The 21,113-nt window shown below is 37.5% G+C and overlaps 1 protein-coding gene across 1 annotated transcript in view; it reads right to left on the bottom strand.

Moving 5' to 3' along the window:
- L3MBTL4 (L3MBTL4, histone methyl-lysine binding protein) overlaps positions 1-21,113 on the bottom strand; it is a 309,548-nt gene that overhangs the window by 165,458 nt on the left and 122,977 nt on the right. The window contains exon 11 of the mRNA XM_023534188.1: positions 16,487-16,601. Within this exon, the coding sequence (XP_023389956.1) occupies positions 16,487-16,601 (115 nt within the window). The remainder of the gene's footprint in view (positions 1-16,486; positions 16,602-21,113) is intronic.

Below are 21,113 nucleotides of genomic sequence, written 5' to 3'. Positions count from 1 at the left end.
AGAAAGCAGCTTCCTCTCGGAATTGTTATTTTATTTAGTACAGAGCTGACCCGGAGCAGAATGACAATACTGACACTGATTGAAGCAAATTAAGATATATGTGTGTTCCAGAGTGATGCTGGCCAGCATCAAAAAATAAGGACCAAGCTGCAGCATTCTTATCCTGATTTCAGCACCAATTACTCACTCCTGAAAAAGCATTCACTTTGACCTAAATCATTCAGAAAGTGTTTTATAGAGAAATGATATTAGCATTGAGTGGTAATATCCACTAGTAGATATACAGAAAGCGGAACAGGTTTAAATGTCATTAATAACAGAGAAGTTAAAATACTTTATGTTTTAAATAAAAATAACCGCTAAGGGCTATTCATTCATTTAAAGGGATATTAAGTGCCTGCTATGTGCCAGACGGTATTCTGGGTGCTAGGGATACAGCAGCACACCAAACAGAAAGACCCGCCCCCTTGGATCTTACTCCTGGTGCCAAAGACAGAATAAACAATCAAATAAGAAACGGAACGTAATGACAGACAGTGATGGGAAGATATGTACCGTGGGTGAGGAAAAGAAAGTGATAGGGTAGAAGTGAGGGTGCTTTTTTAAGGAACAGTAGTCGGGGGACAAGTCCTGACATTTAAACAGGATCCTACATGAAATGAAGGCATGAAACATCCTGGGTTGACAGCAGGAAGGCCACTGCAGCTAGAGTCACATGGACAATAGAAAGGGTGCAAGAGATGAGATCACATGGACCAAAGCAAAAGGGTCTTTCTTATATTCTAGGTTGGATCGGGGGACACTAGAAAGTATAGAGTGGGGGACTGAAATCAGTCAGAAAATACATACTGGGGCTCCGTTCTTTGAGAAGCATTTACTTCTTCTACTGGACACTGGTAAAGGGCTTGAGGCAGGCTGCCTTGTGGTTGGTACTGAGGTATCAACAGAGAGATGGCATCCATATTTAAAGCCATGGACTTAGATAGGGTCCCACAGTGAATTGGTGTCGATGGAGGAGAGAAGAGGCCTGAGGACTGAGCTCCGGGAAATACCATATGTAGAGACTGAAAAGGGTGAGAAAAAAGGCCAGAAAGAAGCAGCCAAGGCAGTAAGAAGAAAGCCAGGAGAAACGCATCCGTCGTAGAGGCGGCATGTGAACATAGCACGCCAAGAGGGGAGTCAGTGGCTGCATATAACAGGACTGAGGAATGAAGACCTGCACGCTGGCCATGGGCACGGCGGTGTGCAGGGCTGGGATGACTGGAACAGGAACAGCTTCAGTGAATAGCCACAAACAGGCCTGACTGAAGTTCAAGGGAGAATTGAAGAGAAAAAAGGGTAAAATGATAGTTTAAGCAGCTATTTCGAGATGTTTTTATATAAAAGGTGGTACAAAAGTTGGTTTGTGGTCAAGAAAGTATTTTTATTACTGTTTTTGTTTGAGTGATGATGAGGATACTTCAGAAGAAGGGAAATTTGATAATGCAGAGAGAGAGAGGGTGTACTTGTAGGGAAAGGTCCTTGAGTGGGCACAAAGGATAGGCTGGTGGCCAGTGAGAACTGCTGACACAGCAAGGCTCTCGCCAGTTTCTGTGGAAGAGGAGGCAAAGCACATATGTACAGAGGAGAGTGTGCTGGCAGATCAGGTGACTGGATGAGCAATTTCTCCTCTGAAAGCTTTCATTTTCTCAGCAAAATGGGCAGTAAGATCATCGGCTGAGACTAAGAATGGAGCAAGGGATGCAATGGTATTAAATCTAGATATAAGAAAACAAATAAACTATTGAAATATTTGCATGTTCTCATTTCAAACAATTAAGGTTTTGCCATTTTCATTTTGTATTGGAAACTTTTAGTTTAGAATCCTGTTTATTTTTCCACCCCACTCCCAGGAAATTTATATTATAGTTTGCTAAGAAGATTTAATGAAATAATTATCCTTGAATGTTGGAGAATGCAAATAATAAGCATATCTTTCAAACTGAAATTAGGGGTTAATCATACCTATTCTCTATCTCCTAATAAAATTAGGGACAATCAATACCCATTGTGCAATAATAATGAGTTTCTCAAATAGAAGAAGAAAACTGTGTAACCAAACACCATGGCTGCTGGTACTAGGTTTCAGGCTGTCAAATTTTATGACATAAAATTAAATAGAACAATAATTTTGTGAAATGGAAATGCAACAAAAGAATTTTTAAAAGGTTCCTTAAAAATGTGAATATTAGACTAACTTGATGATCAGAAAAATCTTTAAAATATAATGATGGCAATAATACCTAATGCAAGAAAACATTTAAAAATGTGCTAGGGTCCTGAAGGACCAATGAATATAATAATGATACTAGTTCGACCACACATAAACAACATCATGGTAAGAATAGAGTACAGAAGCAATAAACAGTTTTCTTAAGGTCCCTTTCACAGATCTGACAGAGCTTCTGAACAGTTATGGTAAAAAGTGAAACACTGCATATTGGACTTTACTCAGTACTTAAAAAAAAGACAGCAGAGCAGCTGGCAAAGATTTTCTTAGCAAATATGACAAAATGCATTTATTATATATTGAGCTTTAAACAGAGACAGAATAATATGGTGGGAAATTGGTTAATTACACAAGAATCCCAGAAAAAAAAAGATACTGTTTAAATATGGGTATAGTATCAGGGGACCAGGGGTTTGCTGGAAAATGGGATAATTCAATCTGAGGGATCTGGATAAAACATTTAGATCTGGTTGTGTGTTAACATAAGCCACTGCTAAGACCAGGAACAGGACAGCGAGGAATGTACAAATGGTGTTAACTGATATATGGCTATAATAACATTAAAGTGGAAAGGAAGAAATATAGATTTAATCTGAAATATCTCTCACTCGAACATGTCAAAATGGCACTTAAGTAAAGAATCTGTACCATCAATTATACTAGAACTATTTAAATACACAAAACTATGTTCTTTTTATATGACTAAATAGCACCGACCTTCATAAATTGACAGCCTGTTTTGTAACGCAGTTTTTAACCTTTGAAAAAAATCAGAAAAATGACACACTTGATTTATGAAAGGAACAAATTGGGATAGGTCCACATAGATAATGCAGAAGTATAGAACTTCTTCAAGTAGGAAAAACTTTAGGGATTACTGGCTCACGCACACAAAAAAATTGGTTTACATGTAACTAAACTATACAGAATTAAACCTACGCCTAACTAATAACTTTATGGTGAAGAACTGAGGGTAATATGACACCTAAAAGTTTTTAATGCAAATACTATTTCAGTAGACTGTCCTATTGCATTTTTTTCATTATTTTAAGAAACAAATCAAAGCAAACACACTTTCTTCTAAACCTTAACTTTTATATAATTCTGTCTCAAAGATATAAAAACCTCGAACTGTTTTCTTTTGCTCTGAACTTCCTTTAATTTATATTTTACACGAAATTAACGTTTTAGAAGACGATTAACTTGGTTATGTAAACAGATTAGTCTCATCTAACCTAAGTGAAAATGCTGCAAAACCACTCCACTCTCTCAACCATTCTATTCTCTCTTCCCCCTCCCTTTTCCGCTCTCCTCCCCGCTCTCTCTCTTCTCCATCCCCACTCCTTCCCTTCCTCCTTCTACTTTACATCATGCAACTTGATACTAAATAGAAGCCAAAAGAATGGCAACTTAGGCCTTCCTTATTCCTAGGATTTTTCTTATTCATAGGAAGGGAGATAAGGGCCAAGGCTAATACTGTAAGTATATCACAGTCATGCAATGAAATGTTTTTGTTTACCCAATGCTTGAACTGCTTTTTCCCCTCTTTAACCAAATGAGGAAATTAGTTAAAAGTTCTGTTTTCATTAAAAATGTCATATAATTTGCTGACAAAAAAAATTAAATTAGCTGCTGGCAGAAACATCATCTGTTCTCATAACCAAACGTGTATAAATATATGTCATTTAGAAGAATTAAACACACTCCACGACTCAAGATTCCAAAGTAGAATGACTATAATATCTTTCCAATAACCTACACATTATATCTAAAGCACAAATCATGGCATTCAAAATCTCTCCTCAAGTTAGCTGTGATCTAACGAAGCCACACTAAAAACTTTCATTACCAATAAGCTTTTGGCCATTCTTAGTAGAAAATATTGAGTGTTTTGAGAAGCCCATGTATTTATAGTGCATGTGTGTGTGAGTGTGCGCACACTAGCTATGTATGAAATTAATTACATCTCTCTATGTGGTTTTTACTCTAAACCTAACTCTACAATTAATGGTATTCCCATATTGAATGATTTGTGAACAGTCTTGGCAGAATTGCTGTTTCTAATGGGAAGGAAATCCTCTACCCTGCTGTCTGTAATAGATGCTTGAATGAAACGGAAAGAGCAGCTCACCTTCCCTCTAAGACCTGTGCACTAGTTTACTTACTGGTGGCTTTGAATTAGTCTGGATTCCAGACCTTAGAAAGAGGAGCAAGCCCTTACTGATTGTGTCAGTGCTGCCTCAGAGGGAGCTCCATGCAAGGAGATGCCACAGATTAGACATCCTGCATGCTGGCTGGTGGAAACAGCAAACAATGCTCATGTTCATTATAGATACAGAGGCACTCCATTCAGAGAAAGCTCCCATCACAGGGTCCAACATTTCAAATTCTAACTTGCCTATGGCTGTGTGAATGTCCACAGTGCACAGACCTCAGGGACTGCCATTTCAGTCCAGTCTAAAGCAGCAAGACAACAACAGACTAGGCTCCACAAAATCAGAGGCCATGGACACGGCAGGATCAGGAGAACTTGAGTCTACTAAAGGAAGGAGAGAAGTCCCATTACTGACACACAAAGCAGGAAGGGACAAAGTTGTTTAAATATATACATTTTCAGGCCCCACAAAATCAAAATCTGGAGGTAAGCTTGTGACTCTTATTTCTTTAGTGGTTGGGAACCACTGAGCTAGTCTATCTAGTTATATTCGCAAATAAGGATATTAAGGTTTAGAAGATTACATAATCTATACCAGATCATAAATCATATTTTATTGGTTAGAACAAGAATTCAAGGTTCCTAACTTGTAGATCTGTGTTCTTTTCATTCTGCTATGCTGCCCAATAAGTAATTGCTATAATGGAAACTTTAATACATTTATATACATAAACTTTCTTAATCAACTATTCCTAGCTTTAAAAGACAGCAGGAGCAGCCATGCATGTCAAGGAAGTCAAATATCTGCAATGAACAGAATGAAGTCTGGGGGACCCCACCCCCACCACTCAGCAACAGATGTGGGGAGGAGCCTGTGCTGGGAGTCAGAAACCACCATTCCTCTCCTCGGTGCACATGTGCTCCTCACAGTGGGAGCAGATCCCTGAGCTCACAATGGTCCTGGCATTTAGAATGCATATGATTTTTACACAGCATGACCCTCGACTCATGCCAGTCACTACCTAATGCACAACATGTGCCAACTGTCTAGTTCAATGAGGGAGGATAACTCACTGCACTGGGCTTATTGAGACATTTTTCAGTAATAGTGACTAAACACATTTTTTTGCTTAACTTGCTGAATTTAGGAGTTAACTCTAGAATAAGATGTGACTCCACTGTGTTGCTTGGTTTCCCCTGGCTGCTGGCATTATATGAAATTGTGTCAGAGATATTAGAGAAAAAGATTCCTCTCTTATGTTAATGACTTCCATGACAAAACAGGTTCATTGATATGAACAAGAGAATGATGACTTCAAAGGAAATGATGGAGGATATTCTTGTTAATCTAAAATACACAAACTGTGAGTTAAAGAATAAAAACTTACGAAATTCTATTTCTTTTACTCTGCTTTACAATTCTTTAGGACATAAAAATCTTTTAATAGTCAGGAAAATGGTCAAGTAAAGATGCACTAAGGAGAATATAGGATTATTCAAGGGGAATGATGTCTTGCAGGAGAGGGTCAGTAATGCAAAAGGTATTCATTACTGGGATGTAATGCCAATATGGTATGCTATCAGCAGCTGTGTCCTCATCCTTGATGACTTTCAATTATTTATAATTACAGAAATAACAATACACATAGAAAAGTTTTATGAAGGAATGATTTAAGTAAAATGAGGAGTATTCTAAAGAATGCTGCAGGGTGGATGAGATGCAGCAGCAGAAGTCCAGCAGCCACTTTGATATAGCAGGGAGAGACTACTGTCTGGTCAAAGTAGCTCTGACTCTGTGACTGCAGCCCATTGGGTAAAGAGCTCTTAAACATGTCAAGCCTGTGAGCAGGTCATGAAGGAAAGACCTACGGTCACATGGCAAGATGTACAGATGCAGAGAGTTGTTAGTCCAAAGACCAAAGGAAAGTATTCTGCCATTGCTTATAATTACAATAATCTTAAGTGTTTAAGTGAAACTTACTGCTTTGCTAAGGAAAAAAAATATAACTTTCACTTTCTGGCAAAAGTTAAGGCTTTTTTTCTAAAAATGAGAAGTTACATATGAGCCAAAGGCTCATAGTTCCCAAATATGCTATAAAATTTTCAGTTCTCTAAGTTTGTCATTCGCAGCATTCATTGAATTTTAGGTTCAAGTATGTTTTCAACTTCATAATTCTTAGTTACTTAAAATGAAGAAAACGACAACACTCCATAATCTAGAAACAGCTTCTTTCATAATGCGAATATATAATGTTTATTTTACATTTAAAATATTTGATATTTATTCTATCTTCATTCAAAGAAGGCACTTGAGGATATATCTACTTGTAAGATAAAACAAACAACTATTTTTTAATCTTTCTAAAACCATGAAAGACATGTGAACAGCACAACTCTAAGATACTAATACAACTAAGCTTGTATTTAAAGCAACACCCAGAGTTGTCCTCCTCAACTTTCCAATCCCACTCCGACCCCCAAGTTTGAAAGATCTTAAGAAGCATCTTGGGAGGAGGAATTTTAATCTCTTCAAACTGAGTTCTGGTGCCTGTGGCAGCCAGAGTAGCCCTGTGATGTCTTTGGCATGACCTCCACCAAGGCACTCCACGGTGCCTGTTCACAGGGCCATCTCTCCCTCCAAACTTCATCATCGTAGTTGCCAGTACAGAACTATGTCTCACAGAACTTTCTAAGTTCTAGCACAGTGCTCAGTATGCTCAGGATACCAAGTAAATCTTTATTCAAACACAACAGCAACACAACCCTTCCTTAAGATGGTAAATCCTTCCTCAACTATTATTTTCAGGACCTCAGTTAATCACTCAAGGTTTCCATGAATCAGGCCCTGTAGGAGGATGTAAAGGCATGAGTATAATAATTGCATTTTGTCCCTTTCTCCTTCCCTTGAAGGCATTACAGTCTTTTGAATAAAGTTAAAACTCAGAGAAATCCTGAAGGGTCTCCTGCCCAACGCAGGATCTCCACTGGACATCCATATGCTGCCATCCGCAAATCTGGCCAGACATGACTCAGAAACTAGGACAGGATAAGAATCTGCTTTGGCTTATCGTCAAACCTGTGAGTCATTCCATGACTTTTAGAAGTTAGCGTGTATTTGTTTTAAATGTCAGTAACTTTGCATAGAGCTGTACCTTGTTTAGATACAATCTACCAATGTCTGTAACGTGACAAATAAGACCTGCCTTGTTACACTACATCTCAACTGTGAACAGTAACAAATGGAGTTATCTAGCAATGATGAGAAAATGATCTATAAAATTATTCTCAGCTACCAGTAAGATCTCAAAGACCAAGTTTTGGAACAAAGTAAGTGAATTCTGCCTTCACACCTCCAGAAAGCAGAGCACACAGGATAAGCACTTCAGCAAGGGCCATTTAAAACAGATAATATCATTAAGACTGTAAGTACTTTTTGAAATGTATTATTTTTCTTTGATAAGTCTATCATGTAAATCTGTAATTAGGGACTTCTAAAATAGCTAACTTTTTTTAACACAATGTGCTGTAATTGTCTATTAAGTCAATGTGTACTTAGGGACTCTTAAAACTGCTGATTACTTGCTCGCTGTATTTTGGAAGAACAAGTACTAAAGATTCCTTATGAAATTCTCTTTAGAGTTAAACTGAAAATGTGCTATTATCTGGCTAAGTTAACGATCTTCATTTTTCCTTGGAATGACATCTACTTATCATCATCTTTATCATTCCAGATCTAGGCTATTATTGCATTAACTCTTATTTTATAATCTAAGAGAACTGCCATCTCTGATGGAATAAAACTTTTTAAATTTAACAGAGTCCCAAATGTTCATCAAAGAGGGCTTTATTAATCATTCATTTCTTAATGTTGATTTAAGGATTTCATCTCAATTAACAGGATAAATAATGTATCAGGCCATATGGTATATTTACAATTCATTCTGTTATATTATACATCTGCAGTGTAATGAAACAAATGGGATAAAAATGAGCTATATCTTTTATCAAGTTACGTTCTATTTTGCTTAACAGCTAAATAAATTAGCAATGTTCTCAAGGTCTTTAATTATAAAGGTTATAGATATTATCATACTTTGTACTACTATCCTATTAATGTACACTTTAACTTCACAGTAATGTTTCATTTAATTTACTTTGTAATCAAGCATCATAATTACTTCTAAATATAAATCAAACAGAAGCTAAAGAAAGAACAATGACAAAATTATTTAGACATGGAAGCCAGCTAGAAAATCTCCTTTTCCACCTGTCAAATTTTTATTATGAAAGCTTCCTTTGTTAGCAGTGGGGAGTGTTTGGCCTCTGTCTTTCCTACTAGGTCTGACTAGACAAATTCCATAGCTACGACTCAAGAATTCACTCCATAAAGGTTGCAGGTGAGAGCCTAAGGTAGCCTCTAGAGATGCATGTTGTTTGGCATAAGTGATTAACCAACTTTCACAGAAATGAACATACAGACTAATATTTACTGGAAGCCAAACACTAAAGAAACACTGACAGAACACTGACTGTCCCTCCACTCATGAAGCTTGCAGTCTCCTGAGGACTACTGACAGAAAGGAAGGAAACAGACAATTAAAATAATTACATATTGTGATATACACCATGCAGAAAAGGAAGTGGAGAAATGAAAAATAATAGAGGTGGCTGTTCTTAGATGTAACCAGGGAAGGCCTTTTTCAGAAGAAACCATTTGAGATGAATTCTAAAGGGTGAGGAAACGTCATCTATTATAAGAGCACACAGACCATTTTGGACAGACAAGATAGCATATGCAAAAGCCCTGGGTGGAAAGAATGTGCGTTCAGGAAATTGAAAGAAAGGAATGGAGGAGACGTGCAGATCAGAGATGGGTGTGTTCACACTCTTTCTCTCTTCTTGCATTTCCCCCCTGTCCTCATTTCACCATCTCTTCGGGCTGACATTGGAGTAGGCATTTATTTAAGAATAAGGAACCCTCAAATGAAACTGGAGCAAAGGCCATCTATTTGCTTCCTTTGGTATACTAAGAGGTAGCTTCACATCTCTAGGAAAAGATCCCACATGGCAGGAGGTGATGATGTAGCAGTGGCCAGTGGCCAAGTTAATGAGCCCAAGGCTGTGCTGAAACAGAAGTGGAATCCGGAAGTTCTTCTACGCCTCAGTAAGGAGGCGCAGGGTCTCCGAAGGACTGATAAATGAGCAGAAGCCTGCGGTCAACATACAAAAGCCCCTTACAGAGAGATTTAGGAACTAGAACAAACAGCCAAGGTCACACAATTTGGGTGAACTTTCTTGAGGTAACAACCTAGGAGACTTCTCCCAGGCCCAGTAGGGATTCTTCTGTAGGGAAAGACTAAGCTCTGTCAGCCTTTGCCCTAAGAACCAGCTGTGCACCCTGTGAGTTGCTGATTATCACAAAGGATGTGCAGTTACTGTAGACTCTCCAGGTATGTATGAGGCTGCGCTGCAATGTCCTCTATTTTTATTTTTTGCCACCCTCTTCCTATCATGCCTCATGCAACACTGCTGATGCTGCACAACAGAGGGTGCCACCCCTTTTTGGAAGTCCAGACTCAGCACTTCCACAGGCTTCTCCAAGGCCGGAACCTCACACCAGCTGGGTCGCCTACCTTCCCGTCTAAAGAGGGGGTGACAGGAAGGGGAGCTTTACATGATTATAAAAGTATGTATACACAATAGGGTTCAGGCAAATCAGGAATACATTCTGACTAGGGCCCGAGACCCACCTTTGTCTCCAACAAGTGGGGCAAACTATGACGTCTCTGTGCTTCTGAAGGACAGGTTGCAACCTGATGAGCTCAGATGATTCTGTTAGTTTTATGTTCAACATAAACATCATTGGTGACTCCCAAGGATAAAGCACTTTTTCTAGCTAGGTTGGTTTGAACTTTCCAAGAATATGAATCAAATCCTTTCTCCTACATCTACTTATTTTTATACCCATGCTGAGAGAGCAGTCTGTTTCTCTCAAGTTTGTGATGCATGGTATTCATGGCAAGAATGGTAAAGCCAGCCTTGTTGGGTGGTTACCTGCATGGAGGTGCTCTTCCTAGAGGGCTGAGCAACTCACCATGTCACTCCATAACCCTGCCAGCTCTTTGCATGTGGTTCTCTGTCATTTCAGAAAAAATACTTTCACACACACCTGGTGAGAAAAGTCTGTTAGTTACAAAGTGGCGCACCCAAATCTGCATTCAATTAAAAAACTGTCTTTTTTTTTTTTTTCTCCAGCGGTATCTCTCTTATTACAGGCATTGGGAAATGTCATATTTTATTTTATTATTTCTATTCCTACCTTCAAACATTAACAAGACATAACCATGCAGTTGAATATTTTATTCTGTTTAACTCTCATTTCTAAATGTGTTTGAAACAAAAGCTGAAGGAGCAGGTAGGATGAAATAAATGTAGACAAATTACAACTGATAAAATGTAGGAAGTTAGGAAAACAAGAATTGGACAAATATTCACTGAGGGCCCGCTCTGCGTGGAGGACACAGGCTGAGCCAAACCAGCACACAGGGAAAAAAGTGTGGAGTCTGCAGGGTGGGGGTGGGGGAAGTGGCCACAGCAGGTTGGCAGATTGGCAGTTCCAGTCTGGACCCTTTTACAAGCATTTTCTGACATGTATTTACAACCTGCGAGAGCTCTGAACACTCCACAAAGCGAAGGTAAATACCATGAAGACCCTACTCCAAGGGATCTTGAGTAAAGGGGGCGCCATTTGTTCATTCCCTCATCATTCACTCAGTGATGCTCTTAAGCCCTGTGTCTGCATTGTTCTGTGGAGGTGACATAGAGCAAGCAATGAAGGGCCAATGGCAACAAGAAGTCCCTGCTACGATGGAAGAGGTATTCTAGTTAGGGAGGAGGGGTAAGAACAAAACAAACAAGCTTATCATATCAGCCTTTGAGAACTACCATGAAGAAACACAAGGGTGGCTAATGGGCTAAAGGATGGCAGAGTTGTCGTCTGTGGACAGCTTGGGCAGAAAAAGCATCTCTGGGAGGGTACCTCTGAACAAGCCTTAGGAGCACATGGTGGCACAAAGCTCCAAGCCAAGGGAACAGCAGAGGCAGAAGCTGGTGTGCTGGAGATAGAGCAAGGCCAGTGCTGCTGGCCGGCCCCGAATAAGCAATAACAAGAGCAAAAATCCTCATGGGAGCTTCTAGGGGCTAGTTTTCCAATGAGAGTAAGCACTTTGAAACAAACTGTGTGAGACAGGAAGCCACTAGAGGGTTCCGGGTATGAGGGTGGCAAGAAAAATAAATGTAACTCACAGAACAGAAGAGAGGACAAAATACTGTAGGATGATAAGGATGACGAGAAATCTCATCTCCCCTAGGACATCAGACAAGTTTTGGAAAGGAAGTGACTCTTAACTGCAAAGGACTTCATCTTCTTGGCCCAAATGCTAAAAGGATTAGCACTAGGCACTCACCCCACCCAGAGGCAGAGGAGCCCTAAGTGTAGACTAAGAAGAGAGGCAGAAGGAGACCTTGGGAAAGTACCACTGCCTAAAACAGGGACAAAGGAATGATAAATTGTACTTAACAGAGAAGGCTCCTATGAGAACTGGTTACATCCACTTGATTTGACAACTAGAAAGCTATAGAACAGCTCAATGAGAATAATTTCATTTCACTGGTGGTATATTCATAATTGTTCTAATTGTGATTTATAATAAGAAATATATATTTAGTTTTCATCCCCATCCTGGAACAGAGCTCCTAAAACCCTTGGAATTTCCTGTGCTGAGAGCAATAAAGGTATCTTTTGTTATGTTAGTAAGATGACTACTTTTGGAAAGCACCTAAGAATGAGCAATGGTTGCCTGTGGAGCCAACCATGTGATTACAAGGTTGAACTTTCAGTCCCGCCCCTGGATCTGTGAGGAGAAGAGAGAGGCTAGAGACTGAGTTCAACCCTCAATGGACAATGATTTAATTAATCATGCCTGTGTAATAAAGCCTCCATAAAAACCCAGGATGAGATCTTGACAGCTTCTGGGTTAGTGAATCAGAACATATGCACATACCAACATGCTGGGTTCCAAACTCCACAAAGACAGAGGCTCTTTTGTTCAGGACCTCATCTGACATTTCTCTTCATAACTGGTTTCTAGAATGCTGTGAGCTGCTCTAGCAAATTAATTGAACCCAAGGAAGGGGTTGTGGAAACCTCTGATTTATAGGCAGTTTTTCAGAAGAAAGAGTAACTTGTGATTGGCATCTGAAGTGGAGCCAGTCTTGTGGCTCTGAGCCCTTCACCTGTGGAATATGATGCTATCTTTGGGTAGATAGTGTCAGAATGGAGCTGAATTATAGGACATCTGGCTGGTGTCAGAGAATTGCTTGATATGAGGAAAGAACCCAGACAACATCAGAATTGGGTAAAGAACTGAAACAATGTGTTCAGATTTTTTTAAAAAAAATTAGTTCTTTAGTTCTCAACACAACGGGGCTTATGGGGCCTGCTTATCTTAAGCCTAAATCAATAATTCTAAATGTTTCAAACTGTCCAAATGTTATTCTATATTCACTCAATGATCAGCAACCCCTTTATGGATAGTGCAATTATAACAGTAACTAGGGAAAAAATCATATTCGTTGTGCAAGTTTCAGTAAATAAAGTCAACTCTCAATTTTCTGGATCAAAGATGAGAAATGTGCCTGTGCTCTTCACCCCAACCCTACTATTTAACTGAAGGGCCACTGTGCACCAGATAACTGAAAGCAGCCATTAAGGTATTTAATCTCACAAGTCTGCAAGTTCCAGAGGTCAAGTAACTTGCCCAAAGGCATAGAGTCAGTCAGAGCAGAATAGAAATTTAAATCCAAGTTTTTCTAACTCCAAAGTCCATCGTCTTCTCAAGCTTGGTTAATTTCCAAAGCAAGACATATTAGACATTGCATTGCTCAGTGGAGAAGGTAATCTGTGGGCAGATAACTAACAATATAGGGGAGGAAATGAGCTCTATTTAAGAAATTTAACAACAAATGTGACTGGGATTAGTTTCCAAATTATATGACTAAAAAGAATGCCAGAAGGGAATCAATTAAATGACCGAAGTAGTCATGGTTTTTTCGTTCAGATATTTTCATATCTTTTTAAGGACACTCATGAAATGCAAAGCATGAAAGAAAGATCTTGAAAACTAAATAGTGCTAAATCTTAAGCATTTAATTCTGACTCTAAGTGTAGTAGAAGTCGACCATGAAGGACTATACATTAGGTAAAACAGACGAATTGTGCCCTCATGGAATGAGAAAAGGAAAGTTTAATCCGGCAGTGGGATACAGGGCAACCTGCAGGCAAGCATCTGTGGCTGGGAATGGTAGCTAAGCAGAAACTGTCATTACTTGGCCACACAAACTGGCACTCTTCCTAGTTAAATGGGAATGTTCAAGTTTTCACACTCGAGAGGCTTTCCTATTCAAGAACTTTTATTAGGCCTTAGTGATTGAATATTATAAATTATTGAATATGAAGAAAATGAGGTGAAATTTGGGTTTTATCTGTACAGGGAGGAAACAAGAAAAGAGAGTTGTGAAGCTGTGACAATAGTCAATGCTAGACTCTCAAACTTTGTTCTGTTTTAGTACCTAGACTAACCATTTGTTTCTACTTTCCAGTGGGAAAAGAATTCAGTGACAAATAAATAACAGAATAAATTCTGGAGTGGAATTGTGTGTGTGTTTCTGTGAATTTTTGCTTTAACAATAGCGACATAGACGTTATATATTGAACTATATTATAAGCATGTCTTAAAGTCTTGATATTTAAAAATTAGTAAGATGAATGATACATATACAAATAATTATAAACCATGAAATTAGCTGAGAAACCGACAATAAACCACATTATGATTAATTCCAAAAAAAATTTATAACAAAAAAGCAAGCACAGCAGTAAGAGAATATCATGACCAACTTGAGACAGCCAATTGCAAGTTATCTTCCTCCCAAATTACAGGGATTCCAATCACCTGAGTGTGAGTACACAAAATAGTAATCTTATAATATTGCCAACACATAGAAGTAAAACAAACAAAATTGAATATTTCAAAATATTTTGAAAACTCTAGTCACATATTGTTTACCAAAATTTCAAATTTTGTAGTCCTTAATAATTCACATAGTTTTGTATAAAAATGAAAATCTACAGAATGTTATATAATGTCCTGATAGCAACCAACATTGAGCACATAATATAGGCCAGGCAGTTTTTGAAATGTTGTGCATATAGTGACCTCATTTCATCATTATAAATTTATGAGACAGACATACTATTATTATCTCCATTTTACAGATGAGGACACAAGCACATAGAGACACACGGTTAAGCAAGCAGTGAAACTGACTTTCAAATCCAAGCATTCTGACTCCACATTTCACACATGTAATGACTAGGCTATACTCCTTCTAGAACCTAAATTTTTAAACCCATTCTAGACTCTTCAAGGAGGATCTGTGCAGCTCACTTGCAGACTGCAGATCATATTCCACGAACTATTTATAAGTACAGTGAGAGTGCAGACCGTGTGATGGAGTTGGGAGGGAGGAGTGAGAGTCAAAGACGGGCACTGGAGAAATTAAGAAAGAGAATCAGCAAGACTAAACGACTAGTTGTATGAGAGGGGTGAGGAATGGGTAAGGAGGGAGTGGAGTCCAGAATGACTTCGAATAAGAAGTGGGAGCTTTGGAAGCAAGTAGAAACTATAGTAGAAAAGCAAGTTTTTGGCTTGGGATGATGTTAAGTTTTGATCCATAGGCTTCAGAATACTTATGAAATATTCAGGTCAAGAAGCCAGGTAGGCACCTTGACTAGAGTAGGCAATGGGCAAAGTGGAGTGAAAAGGGCTGACCCATCCCTACCTCCGTTTAAATCATTCCTACTTGAGAAGGTTACTGGGATGAGAGACCAATGTGTGTATGTGGGGGGGGGGGGGGGGGGTTAAGATAAAGTGAGAACCATTTTCCTGGCATGCTGGGGTGTGAAATCAGGAGAGTAAAAGGTGGGACCAGAGAAACCACAAAGTACAAATGCTTACACTTCTCTCCCACCAGTCTCCTTATTGTATATTCTTTCTACAGACTCTAGGATTGTTGAGGGACTGTAAGTCACACAAGGACCTATTACCTTATTGAGTTTGTGGTTTTCGAAGAACCTAACGAAACGTAAAAATGCTTCTCAAGTTATTAATTCGGGGACTCTTCTCACTTCTACAAAAGTTAAGGAATTCTTTCAAGATGTAGTTAATCCTTTTAGATCTAGAGTTCAAGCATCACTGGGCTGGCTCAGTGTAAGACATCTTCATTAATAGAATAACTTGCTAGCTTCATCCCAAGAAGCCAAAGGGAGGCTAATAGAAGCAGTGAGGAAACAAAACAAACCCAAGAATGGAGAGTGCTTGCATTGTGTTTAAAACTAGTTATTAGCCATGACAGCCTATTTTGATCAGAGGAATACTTCAGACAAAGAATAAGATATTTTAGTTTGAGGTTCATTGGAATTTTGGGTGGTTAACTTCCTCCTTAACTTTAAGTAGCTAGAAAGACAGAAATAATGAACATATCAGTAAAATAGAAGGTTTTATGAAATTTTTACAACTAAATTTTTAACTTCTGAAATTTAAAATATTTGTTTTTTTCCTAAAATATTTTGTAATCCAATATATAAAAAAATTAAGATGGAACATTTAAAAAATCAAAACATACTTCATCTAAAAGCAATGGCTAAAATTAGATGGGTTTACGTCTGGCTCCATTTTCTCAACTAAAATGTAAAAAATGAAAATTCCTTTCGATAACAAAATTAAAGTAATTTCTTAATGATTATAACTTTTCATTTATACGAAGTATGCCCTTTGAGGCTTAATTGTGAGTAACTGGCTTTCAGCTTAGCTATAGAGGTGATTAATCAATTCACTTATCTGATATTTAGCTTTCAAATATTTACAATGACATAAAAATAACCTTAAGGTAGGAATTCAGACTAAGTATTTAAAAAGCAACAACAAAGACAAAATACTTACGATATGGCCTTTCAAGTGGATGCCCTGTTACACCACACCATCCAACTGGGTGAATGTCAGGGCTATCTGCATCCATCCAATAGTCATATTTGTGGTCCCAGCCATCAAAATGAACCTGTTTAATAATTAGAGTTTAGTAATTAGTTTCACTAGCCCTGTATCAAAACATTGGAAAACAGATCTCTGAAACTGAGACTGAAATTGTATTAATCACATATTACAGCTGAAACAGTGTTTAAAATGTGTTATCAAACAGCCTTATATTCTAGACACTAAAGACTACTGCACCAATTTTTCTAAGAAATTAAAGAAACTGGTAAATAAACAATCTGTCAGGGATTGGAATTTGAAGGGATAAGACCAAACCATTTTCCCAACTAAGAAACACTGTAAGGATATTCCCTGTCCTGGTAGTCACTGTAAGAACTATGTCAGGATCATCAATAAGAGATCCATACCAGCCTTATACTGATGGGAGATGCATGGATTAGAGTAAAAGGAAACAATAAATTTCAAGATCCTGAGAAATGAGGAAAGATGGAGCCACAGGAACAATGGAGGCAAAGAGAACAGACAAAATGTGCTACTGATATAGACAAATTACTAGCTGTCTTAATAGCTATCATTGGACAAAGTGTAAGCTTTCAGGAAACCTGAGGAAGAAGCATGACCAAGGTCCAGCAATCTTATTGGTTATCATTGTTTTGCAACTTACCTACAAAACACACAGACACTACACATATATACATACAGATCTGAGAATAATTAAATTAAAATAAAAGCCAATTTCTGAAACAAAAACCAAATACTTATTTCTGAAACTTATCAAATTCCATGTTCCAGAAGATTCATATTGATTGAAAAAAATCAAATTTCTGCAGACAAAAACATCAGAATATTTCATTTTTATAGCTCTACTTATTATCTTATGTATTTTGTTTCTATCAATTAAATGAAGAATTATCCCTTTCATCTAAAAAAGAAACCTCAAAATTTTTAGAAAAATCATATTTTAGATAAAAAGAGCAAGATGCTTAGCATTATAACAAAGCAACTGAAATGAAAGTTTATTATGCAGAGTACAGGGCAAAAACAAACGAACAGCAAAACTGTGTGTACTAAGTCCCAAATAAGTCCTAATATTTTTCTGAAGATCCATCTTTCTAAGCAAGTGGTTCTCAAAGTGTGGCTCCCAGACCAGCACCATTAGCATCACCTGGGCATGTGTTAGAAAAACAAATTCTTGGGTCCCAACTAAATCCTCCTGAACCAGAAATTCTAAAGGGTGGGGCCTATCAATCTCTGTGTTAAAGTCCTCCAGATGAATATGATATATGCTAAAGTTTGAGAATCAATGACCTTAGGAATAACTTTCAAAAGAATATTTCTACCAGATTTAGGCTTCTGGACTTGACAGACTGTCCGTTCACAGTAATATCTAAACACTCTAGACACAGACAAACTGCATACTACTGTCAGTACTAGGTAGTTAAATATTCCAGTTTTGAAAAGGCAAAATTGGCATTCTTTTCTAGAATGATGTTGGCTGCTTTGGACTTACCAATAGAAAGAAATTTATGTAAGTGTGTATAATGAATGGGGTGAAGAAGAAATAGAAAAATTTCTCAAGCTTTAATATTTCAACCTATCTAATTTCAGTGTCCTCTTTTAAGTAATTTTTGTTTCTATTTCAAAACACTCTCTAAGCACAAACAAGACAGGCCAAACATTCCAGCAAGATTTTGCTTCATGAGGTAAGGCCTTGCTGTTTCAGCTGTTGTGCTTGGACCTGGGAATCCTACTGGGAAATTTAGGTCTAAAACTGAAAAAGTAAAAAGGTAATATCCTAACAAAACTTTTGAAAGCAGATGCAATATTTTTTATGTACTCTATTCAACATTTTCCTTTATGTTCATTAAAAAATCTTAAATTATCCTTTCCAAGGCTGTATATAATTACTTATAATGAAAGCATGGGCATTAAAATTACCCCCTCTTAATCCAATGATACAAAGGCTGTCTAAATATATAACCCAAATCTGTTCTCATATACATCTTTACGAAAAATATTTTCATGTTTTGCTTTTCATATTTCTGAAGTGAAAATCCAGTTTTAAGAATTTTAATCAAATGGTCAAGTTAACAGAGGAGATTGGCATTTTAAGAATATTTACAAAGAATCCTTCTGTAAAGCAAATAATCATTTTGAAAACCGAATGATCTCCAGCACTGTATTTCCTATATTTATGACTTTTTCACACATTTGAGTTTGTACAATGCTGAACATATACATGCTTTTTGCTCAGACTCTAATAAACTAGGAAACAAAGGACAGATAACTGAATCAATCACTGTCTCAAGTTCTTATCCTTAAATGAACAGTGATATTTCCTGATAGTACTAACATTATATGCACGAGTTATTTACAATTATTAAAATAACTTAGACATTTAAGAACTAGATCAGTACATAAAAAGCTAAGGATACACTCCCCAATGTAAATCTAAAGCTGTCAATCATCTAGACTGACATACTCTTCTTGGTTTGCTTATCATTTACTGCCCAACACCCACACTAGGAACTTTCCCTTGAGCTTTGTCACTTTGCCCCAGTTATCTTTGCTGCCTCCATGATTCTTCACACCATGGCTAACACATTGTCAGAACTCAAAAACCATTGGCTAAATAAGATGCATGATGGTAATCATCATTTCTGGCTGTTCCTTTGGGCAGTTGGTAAATAAGCAGTTATTTTATCTAGGAACACTGGAGCTAAACTGAAGCCTCAGTCACAACAATTTTATCAGCTTAAGTGATTATTATATTTACTTGCTCCTGCTAAATAGTTTTAAATTTTTTAACTTCCATTTTAACAGGCTTATTGGATATGTGTATTTTACTGTTATGGCCTCTCATCTATTTTAAAGGCTTACGGTGAAACATTATAAGCATATATATGATGTGAACTTATTTACAAAAAGGCTCTACTATACCTGAACTCCTCTAGTTTTTATTGAATAAATTTTCAGTTAACTAAACTTAGCCTTAAATTTCATTCTAGGAAGAAGAACTGAGTCTCTATATATTATCCCAATACCACTTACTCATAACCATTGGTGCTAATAAGACTACAGAAAATTTTACTTCCTATGACATAGGGCTCTGTTGTGGGATGATGGAGTGGGGGGATGCAGGAGTGGTACCAAAGCCAGACACCTGTTCCACTGTGGGACACGCCTTCACAACATACTACCATTCCAAGAGCAAGAGTGTTGGTATGGCAGAGGGACTCACTTTTATTGTGTGCTTACACATTCTAGGCATAGTTGTAAAATATATAGATTGTCACTTAATGTTCACAATATGCTGTTTTCATAGATAATGAAAGGAACCATTTTAAGAGGTTTGCCGAGATCATACAGCCCATAAATGGCAAAACCAGACTGAAGCTGAGAACGGATTACTGAGAAAACCATACAAGAGTATAAATTGTGATAATATTTGAGACTACTGTACCTACGAATCTATTGTAGTAGAGGTAAATTACACTTTTAAAATATAAAAATGTAAATGACATTTTTAAATTTTAAAGTATAATGAAAATAACCTGGAATAACATGGGGCTGCAGTCCAGAATTAACCTATACTTTTGCATATTAAACATTAATTCCACAATAAGCCAATCTGATTCCATATCTATCTGGGCAAGAACAGAGGGGGAGGGAATGTGAAGGTAAGAAATTATAACAGAAAAGTATATACTTTTGAATTTTACTCTCACATATTTTTATTTCCATTTTACATATGATGCTATGGAGATACACAGGGATTAAGAAATGAGTCTAAAATTTCCAAGTCATTGTGGTTTGAAAACGCTCCTCTCCCCCTGGCCATGAGCCTGAACTCCCATTCAGTAGTTCTGGAACTGGTGGCCCCCACGTTCTTTCTCACTGCTTGCACACTCACTCTTGGTAAATTATCTCAATTCTCTTTCCCTGCTAACCTCTCCATGAACCCATCTGCTCTTTCAACAAATGCAATTGTTTCTATCTTCCTACTAGTCCACTACTATGATAACTATTATAGAAAAAAATATTTTAATCATTAAATTGGAAATTTAATAGTTTTCACTACAGCTATTCTAAAATTTTCATTTTTCAAGGTCACTGCCCAAATTCATCACATTTCTTGGACAGTGTTTTTCAAAAGTTAGTAAGCAAAATACCAACTAATTCTTTGCTCCCCAGCAGGACTCTAATTCATTGGGGAAGGGGTCAGAAATGATGCCTGGAAATTGCATTTTTGAATGACACAAACTAAGATTATTCTGCTGAAGGTGATTTTTGAATAAAACTTTGAAGTGCTTCTTTAGGGTACTGCCATGGTAACAAGGTTGTTAACCAACTGGACCTGCCATCAAATTCATAGTTCTATCAAAAGCAATCAAGAATAACCTAACTTTTTAAAAAGATCATAGCTCTTTTTTAATTTTGTAAGACAAGAAGCCCAAGAGAAACTTGGTTGAAGCTCCAAGGCAGAAGACATTCAACTCCAAATGTTTCCATTTGTGATAAATGTTTATGTAAGGTTCCGATTCCCTATGTCTATGGTTATTGGTATAACAAATAC

Source organism: Pteropus vampyrus, unplaced genomic scaffold (assembly GCF_000151845.1).
Source record: "Pteropus vampyrus isolate Shadow unplaced genomic scaffold, Pvam_2.0 Scaffold122, whole genome shotgun sequence".
Classification (NCBI taxonomy): domain Eukaryota; kingdom Metazoa; phylum Chordata; class Mammalia; order Chiroptera; family Pteropodidae; genus Pteropus; species Pteropus vampyrus.
The sequence above is the reverse complement of the archived record's forward strand: the minus strand, read 5'-3'. Positions and strand labels throughout refer to the sequence as shown.